General features: G+C 35.3%; 1 protein-coding gene across 2 annotated transcripts; it reads left to right on the top strand.

The window, feature by feature from the left end:
* Positions 1-2,593: 2,593 nt before the first annotated feature.
* On the top strand, positions 2,594-7,723 carry LOC129270789 (sphingomyelin phosphodiesterase 3-like). 2 transcript variants are annotated; one of them, XR_010292771.1, is made up of 4 exons: positions 2,594-2,748; positions 5,818-5,989; positions 6,317-7,154; positions 7,216-7,357. XR_010292771.1 is itself a non-coding variant. In XM_054908121.2 (3 exons), the coding sequence occupies exons 1-3, from the start codon at positions 2,600-2,602 to the stop codon at positions 6,509-6,511; spliced, it is 516 nt and encodes a 171-aa protein (XP_054764096.2). In that variant the 5' UTR covers positions 2,594-2,599; the 3' UTR covers positions 6,512-7,723. The 2 variants fall into 2 exon arrangements, 1 of the variants encoding a protein (XP_054764096.2); XM_054908121.2 differs by having other exon boundaries at positions 6,317-7,723.
* Positions 7,724-13,010: the final 5,287 nt, after the last annotated feature.

Raw genomic sequence — 13,010 nt, 5'->3', positions numbered from 1 at the left:
TGATGTAGGCCTAAACAAGCACTGACCATTGAGCAAAGGCACAAACGAACAAACCCCAAAAACTAGCAAGAATTCAAGAGAGGGAATACTCTTCTGCTTGCTAGTGGAAGGCTTTAAAGTTTTTTTTAGAATGAAAAGCTAGGCCAATTGATTCCAGGAGTGGGAATAGGATGACAAGGTTCATCCCTGCTCGTGTTTCTTCGAGGCGTCTCTACGGTCAGAGAGGCCGGTACTACTTTACTCGAGGCGAGTCACGACACTCTGTTATTGCTGTCATGCCGAATGCAAAGAATAATTGAAAGTATGTTTGTCCTGCCGTACGCCTCGTCCCGAAGCCCGGTTTATTCATGAAAATGTTCTGTTTGTTTTTGTTGTAGTTTAGGCTTGAAATATAAGTACCCCACTCGCCAGTTCTGTTTATATGTTTTTACTTATCATTGACGAGGACAGTATGGCAGCATATACACAAATATTTGGTTTGATTTTAAATTTATTCTCATACTTCTCAAAATATAACCAAATATCAACACAATATGAGAAGTGCATTTGATTGTAATACAGAATACAACATATTATGACAATGGCAATAAATGAAAGTGAAATACATGTGTGATGAAACCTGCTGAAAAAGCAGAGCTTCTGAAGTCTACAGGTTCCTTTAAAATGATTATGAAATTGGCAATCATGGAGATACACATTGGAAGAGCCAAAGATAAGCGTAAAGAAATCACGGGGTAAAGAATGAGAGGGAAAGTGGAGAAATGATAAAAATAAGAGAGAGAGAGAGGGGGTGAGCGAGGAAAGATAATTTCAAAACCAACGCAGTATTATCTATAAAAGAGATACAAGGAAAATACATAATATATTTTATTAGTTCAGCCAGTGGGTCTTAAATTAGTTCATAGCTGGATATTGATGACTATCAACGGAACCAGAAAAATTTACAAAACTTTACAATACTGTACAATGATGATGACAACAACACTAGAACAACGATAACAAATACTGATTGCAATTATACTTAAAGAATTACCATACCGTCTCTCTTTTACATCATATAGATTTAATCAAGTTTTATTCGCTCATTTTGAATTGCATTCCGATATCATGTTCCTGTGTATATATCCGAGCGGTTCTTGACGGAACCCGAACAATTTTGTTAGGGGGAAACGCTGCTTGAAAATATTGATCAAATTTGCTTAAAGAAATAGCCCCAGACATGTTGTATTTAGATAAGCCAATGGTATGTGATGCCAATTTTAGACGGTGGTTCTAGAATAATGTTATTTTGCGCCCATAATTCACGAGTACAATCGATCGCTTCCTGGTCATATTTTTATGAAAAAAAATATAAGTCTTCGGTTGTAACGCACTTTATGTTTATTTTGAAGTCTACACTGTCCCATGTAGGCTTTCAATGACTACCCACTATTTTGCGAAACGTGGCATCCAGTCTCTGTTTCCTGGTTATATACATTCCTAATTTTTCTATCCTTTCCCTTTCTATCTCATTCATTCTCTCTCCCTCTTTCCCGTCCCTCTCTCCTCATTCATCCTCTCACTCTTTCTACCTCCGACCACTCTTAGGCCCGTATTCTGAAGTCGGGTTTAAATTAAACCCTGGTTTAAAGTTGTGGTTTAAGTATGGAAAGCCAACTGGAGCATAAATTCCTAACGGTAAACATTCAGTTTATTAACTCATATCACACCCAAATTGTTCATAATTGTTTTTGAATGATAACTGAAGTATTTTCTTCATTATGAAAGCAAAAGGAAACAAAATACTACACATAAGAAATATAAAGTATAAACTTAATTTTTGATTCCTTGGCTTCCCATAATTTTGGTACAGAGTTAGACCGTGGTCTAAATAAACCTGACTTCAGAATACGGGCCTTAGTCTCTACAACTGCTACAACTCTTTCTTCTTCTTCTTCTTTCTAGTATTACTACTACTACTACTACTATTACTACTACTAATACTACTACTACTACTACTACTACTACTACTACTACTACTACTACTACTACTACTACTACTACTACTGCTGCTGCTGCTGCTACTACCGCTACTACTACTACTATACTACTACTACTACTACTACTACTACTACTACTACTACTACTACTACTACTTCTACTACTACTACTACTGCTGCTGCTGCTGCTGCTGCTACTACTACTACTACTACTACTACTACTACTACTACTACTATACTACTACTACTACTACTACTACTACTACTACTACTACTACTACTATACTACTACTACTACTACTACTACTACTCCTTCTACTACTACAACTACTACTACTACTTCTACTTCTACTACTACTACTACTACTACTACTACTACTTCTACTACTACTACTGCTGCTGTTGCTGCTGCTACTACTACTACTACTACTACTACTACTACTACTACTACTACTATAGTAATAATAATATTAATACTACGTCATAAGTATGAAAGTCAATTATTCACACCATTCTTTCTGTTGAGATATGAACATTCATGTGTATCTTGCTATTTATCTGTATTATAACCACTTTCCATCACCAAACCTAATATTCTCTGGTATACCCTTGCAGGTGATATGACAGACTGGAGTCATCCATTATTTCTCATCTACCACGACCCATGTCGACTGAAGCCTGGTCTTGATAAACACTGGACAGTAGGGACACTCATGCGCTCTCAACGGCTACACGATCAAGAAGTGGCTACTCCAGAAAATCTTCAGAAGTATGTACATGCGATCATATCTGAAATGTATGGAAGCTTAAAAGTGCCACCCAGATGTTCATCATCTCGTCATGTCTATATACATCTCTAAGGGAAAAGGATGAGATGACGAGATCTCGGATCTCATCGTGTCTACATCCTGTGGGAGAGATGATGAGATGACAAGATCTTAGATCTCGTCATGTCTACATCCTGTGGGAGACATGATGAGAGGACAAGATCTTGGATCTCGTCATGTCTACATTCCGTGTGAGAGATGTTCAGATGTCAAGATCTTAGATCTCGTCATGTCTATATCCCCGGTGGGAGAGATGATCAGATGACAAGATCTCGGATCTCGTCATGTCTACATCCTGTGGGAGACATGATGAGATGACAAGATCTTGGATCTCGTCATCATCAATTCTCTTCTGTAAGATGTAGACATGACGAGATCAAAGATCCTGTCATCTGATCATCTCTTCTATAAGATGTAGACATGACGAGATCCAAGATCTCGTTTGGATCTCGTCATCTCATCCCTTTCCCTTAAGCCCCTTTCACAATTTTTGGTGCGACTGCTTACAACCGTTGCGATTCTGTGCAACATGTATTGTGACCAAATGATTGCAAAAACGATCGCACGAACAATTGTGAAAGCCCCCTTCAGAGATGTAGACATGACGAGATGATTATATGAACATCTGGGTGGCACTTTTAAGCTGCCATATAGAAATGTACCACAAAAAAAAACCATTAGCGTAGTAGCTTTATTCTACCGTATAGTTCTGACACGACTTACGATTGGTCTGCGACCCGATTTTGGAAAAAAAAGTAGTAGAATTTGATGCTAATATTGAGACATATGAGACATGCGTTTCTTACTGTGTAATGTTTTAAATCATCGTACGAAAACCTATGTTCAAATCTGTGACCATGCCATCATCCTTAGAATAAAAGCGGACTTAATATCTAATCGTAATGACGTCATAGCAATCGTACGATTAGCTACGATTGGAAACTTATTTGTCCTTTACTCAAAAAATAAAGGTTTGCAATGATCAAAATTTGTTATATCAGTATTCTTCCAGTTGATTTGAACCTCAAATAAAAAGATACTTTTCTTTCACATTCTCAGAAAGTGAGCAAAATGCGATTTGTTCCAAATTCGGATTGTGGACAATGCAGTCGTAAGGTGTTTGGTGGCCTTTAAGAATACTAATATAACAAATTTTGATGATTTAATGCCTTTATTTTTTAGTAAAAGACACATTAGTTTCAAATCGTAGCCAATCTTACGATTGATATGACATCATTACGACTAAATATTAAATTCGCTTTGATTGATTCTACTAAGGAAGATAGCATAGTCATATATTTGAACATAGGTATTCGTATAATGATTTAGAACATTACACATTAAGATATTCCATGTCTTAATATAAGCATCAAATTCTACTACGCTTTATTCCAAATTGGGTTGCAGACCATTCTTAAGGTGTGCGGTGGCATTATAAGGCGTAAACCGAAGGTGTACGCATCTGTTTCGAAAGTACCCCGTGGGAAATAAAGAGTCAATATTGTGTCATGGAGTGAGAGCGTAGCCATTTTAAAAGGCAGAAATAAAAACAATACTTATATTTGAATCACCTCTCAGGTGTTCTTTATTATGCAAATTAAGAGATAGGGGTTGTCTCGTTTGACTGACAGTCTCATTACATCTCCCTGTTTAGACACGCTTATATAGAGCTGTCTGCGAGCACGATTGGCAATGTCTGATTATGAACCAATTGTCTGAAAAAACAAACATATAGATTTATCATTTTGGAGAGTGATTTTGCCTGGAGCGGCTCACTCATGAGTCATCAATGGGTCCAATTAGACCTATGGCCTTTACGGAGCTATAATGCTGTTACTGTACTTTTTTCATGTTCAGGCATTTATAGAGCCGCGCGTGTTTTACAAAGTTAAACAAAAAATAAATATGCGATCGAAATAATCAAGTTAATGATGTGCCCGGGGTGATTGACAGAGATTTCTTTGATTTTTAATGATTTTCATATTTCTCCTGAAAAAAATGTATTTTCCTAATATCCATTTCAAATGGGGAGAAGATATTTTATAAAGTTAACTTAATTTCTATTTTTGTCGATTGTAGAGGCAACTCTTGTGGGGGTTAGGTCTTAATATTTGTTCTTCTAACGCTCGAAATGCTATTTGCAGAATGCAAGAAACCGCTCTGGAATCTTTAAAATAACCCTAACCCTAACCCTAACCCTAACAAAGCTCAGGCATACTTTTTTTTTCAAAACAAGGTAACTCGATATCCTTTGGTTCCATAGTAGCTTGATTTCATACAAAGTAAATTTGTTCAGTGGGATGCGGACTTCTTGCAATCAATCTCCTTCAGACTTTTGGCTCTCAGACTTAACGTCTGAGATAGCATTTCTATCTGCCAGTCTGGTATTACAGAAACTTATCGATTTAAGAAAAGAAAGTGCACTAATGACCACCCCGCCCAGTTATTTCATCTATCGAAATAATTTAACGGTCTCTATCCTTTCTAACGTGGAGAAGGGAGTTTTCATTTCCATTCAACCGTTTTATTCAGTATATCCAACTCTGCTTTCGTTTTAAGTCTTGTGAATTTGATAGTATTGTGTCAGTGCTCAAATTAAAATAGCTGGTTACCAATTTTACGTTACTCCATTAAGACAGTAGTAAAAAAAAATGTTAATTTACCAATGATTTGGGGGTACAGCCATTAAGTACCCATTAATGTCGACCTTTTTGACATTTATTTCAAGACTAAACACAGAGGATTAACCAAATTTAATATATTCACACGCTTTTAGGAATTTTACGAATTTCTTGTCAGTCACATCAGATTTTGTAATAATGGCATTATAATCATGATTCAAATGTGTTTAATGCAGCTCGAGATATGAGGATGAATAAATTCTGTTTTCGACTTGGAAATAATTTACTTGAATGTAGAAATTTCTTTCCATCCTGCATTCCCGATTGAAATAATGCCATATCAATATTTTGAATTTAAGTTTTCCTTACGTTTCTTTTCCGATGGAACAGGGTTCTGGAGAATAGTCAGAAACGGAGTACATACGTAGAGGACGTGAAGGTATGGGAAGGAACGGAAGGACAGCTTCCTTGGAGCACCTTCGATTTAAGGAATTACCAAGGCAACGGAAAGAGGAGGGTTGATTATGTCCTATGCAGTAACTACAACACTCACATGATGCAGGTTTGTAAACATTTTTACATAAAAAGAAAGAAAGAAAAAAAAAACCCACATAAAAAAGAAGCATCAAAGGACGGATATACTGATTCGGTGAATGGGTGAGATACCTAGTTCTCTCTTTGGTGAGGAAGGTTATACGTCCCAGTTAAATTGAATTTGTATCATAGCCCCTCCCCCACTTCCCCGTCTTTCCGACGGTTCGATTGAGCTTGTCTAATAGCGTTCCGCTTCCATTTCTAAAGTAATGAGAAATTTCAACACTTTTTGCCGTCTCCTTTTTTTCTTTTCCCCTCCTCTTTACCGATCCATCCTTTTTTTTACGTTTATCAGGAATATGAGGACTATGCCTTTGTGACCCAGCTGGCCACCTTGACCGATCACATCCCAATCAGTATGACCCTCTCCACCTCGCTGGGACCTTCCTGTGTCAAAGGCTGGCCTTCCGGTACCTATAACCACTCCGGTCAGGACGAAACGGATCGCCCAGCACGGCGATGTCGACTGCAGTACGAAACCACCGTATGACGACGGTCATCGTTATCGACATCGATGGTGCATTCGTAGATTGAGATTTTGTTTTCTACTGATGATAATCGTGTTTTATACGGTAGATAATAATTATTATAGCCCAATTCTATTTATCGATCCATCACAATAAGAAAATTCGATGTATTCTTTATCGAACTTATCAAGTCTGTTTTCTCAAAAAGTTTGTCAGGAAAAATGAAATTTATATTCTTAAATGGTCGGTAGAATGAATGTGAAAACAATTAGAGCAAACGAAAGCATAAATATTTTGGAAAGGTTGTTGGGAAAATTCATCTTGAATGGATAAAGGCGTAAAACCGACGCACTATGTTGCCTTTTTTTGAAAAGGAATTCTTATCTTATAGCATAAACTTTTTTCAAGTGTACCTTGAACGAATTTGATTGCAAATGTCTGAGTTAGAAGATGAAATTAGAGGGAAAATATGATTATAAAGATGGTAATTACAAAATGACAACAAAAGAAAAGAGATTATTAAGGGGAGGAATGATGGAGCTAACAGAAATCCGATGCTTGATAGGATGTTGATAATGATGACGGAGATGCTCTATATTTATGCTGATTGTTTTGGTGTGGTGGTGCTGCATGGTGGTGGTGATGGAGATGATGATGATGATGATAGTGATGTTGACTTGGAAAAGGAGATTCAGAGCATTAGAAGAAGAAGAAGAAGAGAAAGAAGAAGAAGAAGAAGAGGAGAAAGAAGAATAAGGAGAAGAAGAAGAAGTTTAATATAGGAGAAAGAAGAAGAAGGAGAAAAGAAGAAGAAGAAGAAGAAGAGAAAGAAGAAGAAGAAGTTGAATAGGAGAAAGAAGAAGAAGGAGAAGAAGAGAAAGAAGAAGAAGAAAGAGAGAAAGGAAAGAAGAAAAAAGGGAAGCGAAAAATACAAGAGACCGGGTTTAAAGGTCGTATCTTCCATTGCATGGACAAAGAGAGTGATATGCATTAGAGCGAGCAACAACATCTTGCAACTGCATTCATGTTCAATTTCATGATTTTATATAGGTTTATCACTCACTCGAAGGAAAAGTCGGTTAAATATTTCACTTCTATATATTTACTAAGAACACAAAATGTAGATAGAAAATTTTTCAAGTCACCACCATGCGCCCAGAACTATTTTCATTTTCTTTTCCAATTTTACTTCATATCGTTTTATTCAAATTATTGGAGAAGAATCATAACCTCCCAAAATAATTGAAAATTTCAATCTTTTAAGAGTGATTTCGGAGTAAAAAAAAAGAATTAGGATGAAAACATAACTATACATCGAAAATTTTCACGGATTCGTTAGTATTATGCACATACTCCAAAACAATATCACTCTAATCTAAATTCGGTTTTCTTCTAAATTCAATCAATGAACGTAATGTATACTCACTCGTTTTCTTTAATTCGATATGTATCTTAAGAAAGACAAGAGACAACCATTGTACGAATTTGCCATACTTGATGGTATTTTCAAAAGTATTCCAACAACTTAGATGAGTTTATATCTTCTTGCTTGTGACACTGCTAAAAAGTACTGTGGTAAAACAGCCCGCGCAGCTCAATGCTTCATCATTTGAATTTGTAGACTGTATTTAACATTTATTTAAATTTTATACTCACTGAAAGCATGCTGCTCTGCAGTGCATTTATTAATTATAATTTATTGTCAATAATTTTTTGTTAATTTTATAAATGTAATACAAATGCAAGGAATCACGTTTATTCAAATCGTTTACTCCATAAACCGCATAAACATTCAAGTTTTTGTAACAATATATTCTAAACCAATATACCTCTTATAATAGAAATATAGGCATGATATTGTATTTTATGAGTTTTTATTTTGTAAGACTTCTTTATATCTTGACTGCATAGTCAGAATAGATTAAGTCATGAATTACAAATGTTCTTGAAACTTATATTAAGAATTTTTATAACCACGCATTCTCCTCTCGTGAAACGTAAGGTTTCGAAGAAACTGTACTATGCATCTTATAATAATACAATAGTTAATGTGTCAATTAGATAGCTATTACTCTTGTTATAAGGTGTGTGTGCGATTCTTTTTGTCAACCCCATAATTGTAAGAGTCCTATTCATTGTCTTTTTTTTTTTTTTTTTTTTTACAACTTACATGCTACATGTAAAGCCGAGAGAATTAGTATCCAAGACCTTTGGAATTACATATAGAGATGGTATAATCATAATGTGATATAGGCCTACGATATAAAAGAAGTGTTATTATTATTATTATCATTATTATCATCATTATTATTATTATCATCATTGTTATTATTATTGTTATTATTATTATTATTATTATTATTTCTTATTGAATCTTTGAGTCTAGCCTCCCTCAAGGATACTTTATATCCGTGTATAAATTGAGGTCATTTGGTTCACTTGGTGAAACATTTACTGATCACCTAAGATTAGTCGGTGACTGCTTGGAAATGTTTCCAATGAGTATAAGAATTAAAATTTATAAATTTGTTTTATTTGGGATGGTTGTAGACTTAATTTGTGCTTAAATAATTACCCCCAGCAGCTTTTCTTTATCTTTTTTTGTTGATATATTGAATTAATAAAGCGAAACGATGAATTTATCAATTTATTTGTTTATCTATGTATCTATTTTCCTTATTACATGGAAAATAGAATCAGCCATTCGTTTATTTTTATCGTGAATCAAATAATTTATGAAGAAAGTATTTATTATAATATATTACTGACAAGCGCCTTGTCTGTGCATATAAAAGTATATAAATTCAAGCAGATGAAATCATGTAATTGAAATATTGATACAAAAGTATTGTTTCATTTTGTTCTATGCACATTCCTTCGTGCGGATATGTCATTAAAAAAATTGGTAAATCAACAGCCTGTTTTTGCATTACGTTAAGTGGGCCAATTGTTTTTTCTTTCTTTGTTTGTTTTATTTTGAATGGTTTAAATATTTAGCTTACTGTATAGTATGAATGATGTATGATAGCTAGTATATTAGACTGCAGTGCATAATCAATGTATATTTCACTTCTTTATGATAATTATAATTATGTATCATATATACACAATTTCGGTACATTAAATTGAATTACGAAAACAGTTATTTAGTTCTTGATAACTATTCATTTCGTTTTAACTACACACCATCAATCCATCTACTATCGTCATGGAGGTGGTGATGATGATAACGATGGTGGTGCATGGTGGAGGCAGAGGTGGTGGTGATGATGATGGTGATGATGATGGTGATGATGATGATGATGGCGAAGACGAAGGCAAGTTTCATACTAACGCTGTTGATTATAATTATTGATGATAATATGTACTAGAGTTTAATAGAACCAGGGTATATTAGTCATCATGAAAATCGGATAATTGGGACGGTGACGACGACGACGATGATGATAATGATGATAATGATGATGGTTATGATGATGATTGATGATGATGATTATGATGATGATTGATGATGATGATAATGATGATGATGATGGTGGTGGTGGTGGTGGTGGTGGCGAAGACGAAGGCGATTATCGTACTAATGCTGTTGATTATGATTGATGATGATATATACTTAATTGAACCATGGTATATATAGGTGATAATGAAAATGAAATTTGTGGAAGTGACGATGATGATGATGATGAAAATATTACAGTGAAAACTCGTTTATAAAGCAAAACATATCAATATAGGTCCGTTTATAATGGTTTTTCCAATGTTAAACCGTGCTCGAAAAAAAGCAATTAATAGCCTTGGGTAAGAATCCCAGAATCTCGGCACACCTAACGCAAATCACTTTCTCGGGTGGGAACATATTATTTCACATTTCTCGAGCTGCACCAGAAACACCCTTAAATGCCAAGAACATCCATCAAGAAATCCACGACCGCTTTCTGTCTCTCAACATCTGCTATTAATTGGAGCAACTTAATTGAGTAATATCCTGTAGTTTGATGCTGCAGACCCACTTCAAATCATTGAAAATATCACCACTCTAAATAAAAGGTACAACATTTACCCGGAACATTATTTTACTAAAGCGAGGTCTTCTAGGTAGTGGCGTACCCGAATTTCGTAAGGAGAGGCACACATTTTCTGACAACTGCGTGAAAAAAAAAGTGATGAAAAATTTGTCGGAGTGGCACTCTGCCCCCTCCCCTAATGCTTCTGTGACTTTAACAGCTCAGTGAAAGTATATTGTTAATTTAATAACTTATCATGGCAGCCCATAGGCTGAATTGCATTCGGTTAAAAAACCATTTTACAAACAAATAATACATTCAGGACAATATATAAATTTAGATCAAATGAATGATATAATTGCAGTTAGAGAAAGTGGGAATGTGGGACAACGGGTGTGGAAAAAAAAAGGAGAGAAACAATAGAGGGAGAGAGCATGGGTGTCGATCGGTATTCTTGGTTGGGGGGGATGATTGACACAAATGTTCTTGTGGATGGGGATCTTTCAACATTACCCCCACTAAAATCACAAGTTAGGACATTTGGGAGTGGTTGATATGCATGGTGTTCTTGCAGTGGCGTACCGTGAGTCACGGCATGGGGGGGTACCAGCAAAATTTTTGAGTCACTTAGGAGCGCGCGAAGCGCGCTCAGTTGCCAGGTATACTGACCTAATATAGGGACATTTTAAGGACAGTGCCATTAAACGGATATGTATCTCACTGCTCAAATAATGCGAGCGCGAAGCGCGATCTGAAAATTTTTGATATGCAGACCAAAAAAGGACATTATAAGCACATTTTTGTAATCATGATACATACCTGTCTCGCTAAACAAACCGCTGAAATTTTTGTAAATATTTACCCCAAACAAGGACATGTTAAGGACTATATTTTAGGAATCCATTAAGAGTATACATATCTCACCATAGTCATCTAATGCGAGTGCAAAGCGCTTGCTAATTTTGCTACATCTAAACACATAAAGCACTTTTTGTAGTCAATGTAATCATGATAATACGCATCTCACTCATCAAATATTGCGAGCGCGAAGCGCGAGCTGAAAATTTAGGATATTCAGACCTGAAGAGAGGCATTCTAAGGCATGTTTGTAAGAATTCACTAAGACCATACGATACGTATTTCACTAAACAAATGATGCGATCGAAAAATGTTGATATTCAGATCAGAAAAAGGGACATTTTAAGGACTGATTTTTAGGAATTCATGAAGAGCAGTCATATCTCACCAATCTACTAGTGCGAACGTAAGCACGGACAGGAAATGTTTTATATTAACACCTTAAAATGGGGCAATCACTTTAAGTAGTAATGAAAAAGAACCATATGTCACTACATAAAACAATAATAAGTCGAAGTGCGAGGAAATATATTTGGTGTATATTGACTTAAAAACGTTAAACAGACAATCCGAGTACCGGGAACAATGAAGAAATCTAGGCCTGAGCAAAATAAAGTTATGAAAAAATGTTTCTTATGTATTATAACATAACATTATTATAATATAACATTATAATGAACAATAATTTCTTCATTCCCACTACGTTTCTCTTCCTTTCTCCTCTTCCCCGTTTATTTTTTTTGGCCAGCCGATTGGGGGGCACGTGCCCCCATGCCCCCCCCCCGTAGTTACGCCACTGTGTTCTAGGAAATTCTTTCATTATTGCAGTGTACTGTATTTATAATTTTTTTTGAAAATTCAATTTGTGTTACAGGTAAGCCTATTCTAAACTCATACGAAAGAAAAAATGACAAAAATTGTCTGGACCATGTACAAAGTGATCTGTTTATTGAGCATGATGTATACAACTTCTCTCTTAAAATCTAACCCGACTGGCGATATCTTTTTTTCTTCTTAATGCATGATGATAAAATGCAGATTTGGACAAATTAAGACTAGCACAAATTACAAACTGTGTGGCTTCTCGTGCGCCATCGGGCTTACCGTCATTCCTTAGAAGATTTTAACATGTTTTAAATGCTTTATAAGTGCATAAAACAAAAACAAACAAAAACAATCGAAACTCAACTGTCATGTTTTGATATTTCTCCAACATTTTCTTGAACCATCAGTGTGTAATATCAGCTAATTATGTGTTAAAATGAAATTTACGTACCGCATGAGTGTGCTCATATAGAATGCAAAACTGTCATCCCTTTCCAAACTCAAAAGAGATTTCTTTTTGCCAAAATAACAAAGAGCCAATCAAGTTTAGTTATTCAAGTCCATAACAATAACAAGAATAACATGGGGAAAAAATCCGATGTTCATATCCGAAGATACGCTTTAGAGAGAAATGAATGATTATTCTTTCTAAAACCATTAATTGATTTCACTTATTAAAAATTGTAAAAATATGATCATATTACCACTGGTGGGATGGAACACCCTATCAACAAAAGTTGTTTTTCGTCGGGGTCCTTTTATGTCATGTGTTAAAAAATATCATATACGTAAACATTTCATTCTTTTTCATCTTGAACCTCCACCCATCTGT

The sequence above is a fragment of the Lytechinus pictus genome, chromosome 2 (genome assembly GCF_037042905.1).
Source record: "Lytechinus pictus isolate F3 Inbred chromosome 2, Lp3.0, whole genome shotgun sequence".
NCBI classification, from domain to species: domain Eukaryota; kingdom Metazoa; phylum Echinodermata; class Echinoidea; order Temnopleuroida; family Toxopneustidae; genus Lytechinus; species Lytechinus pictus.
The sequence above is the reverse complement of the archived record's forward strand: the minus strand, read 5'-3'. Positions and strand labels throughout refer to the sequence as shown.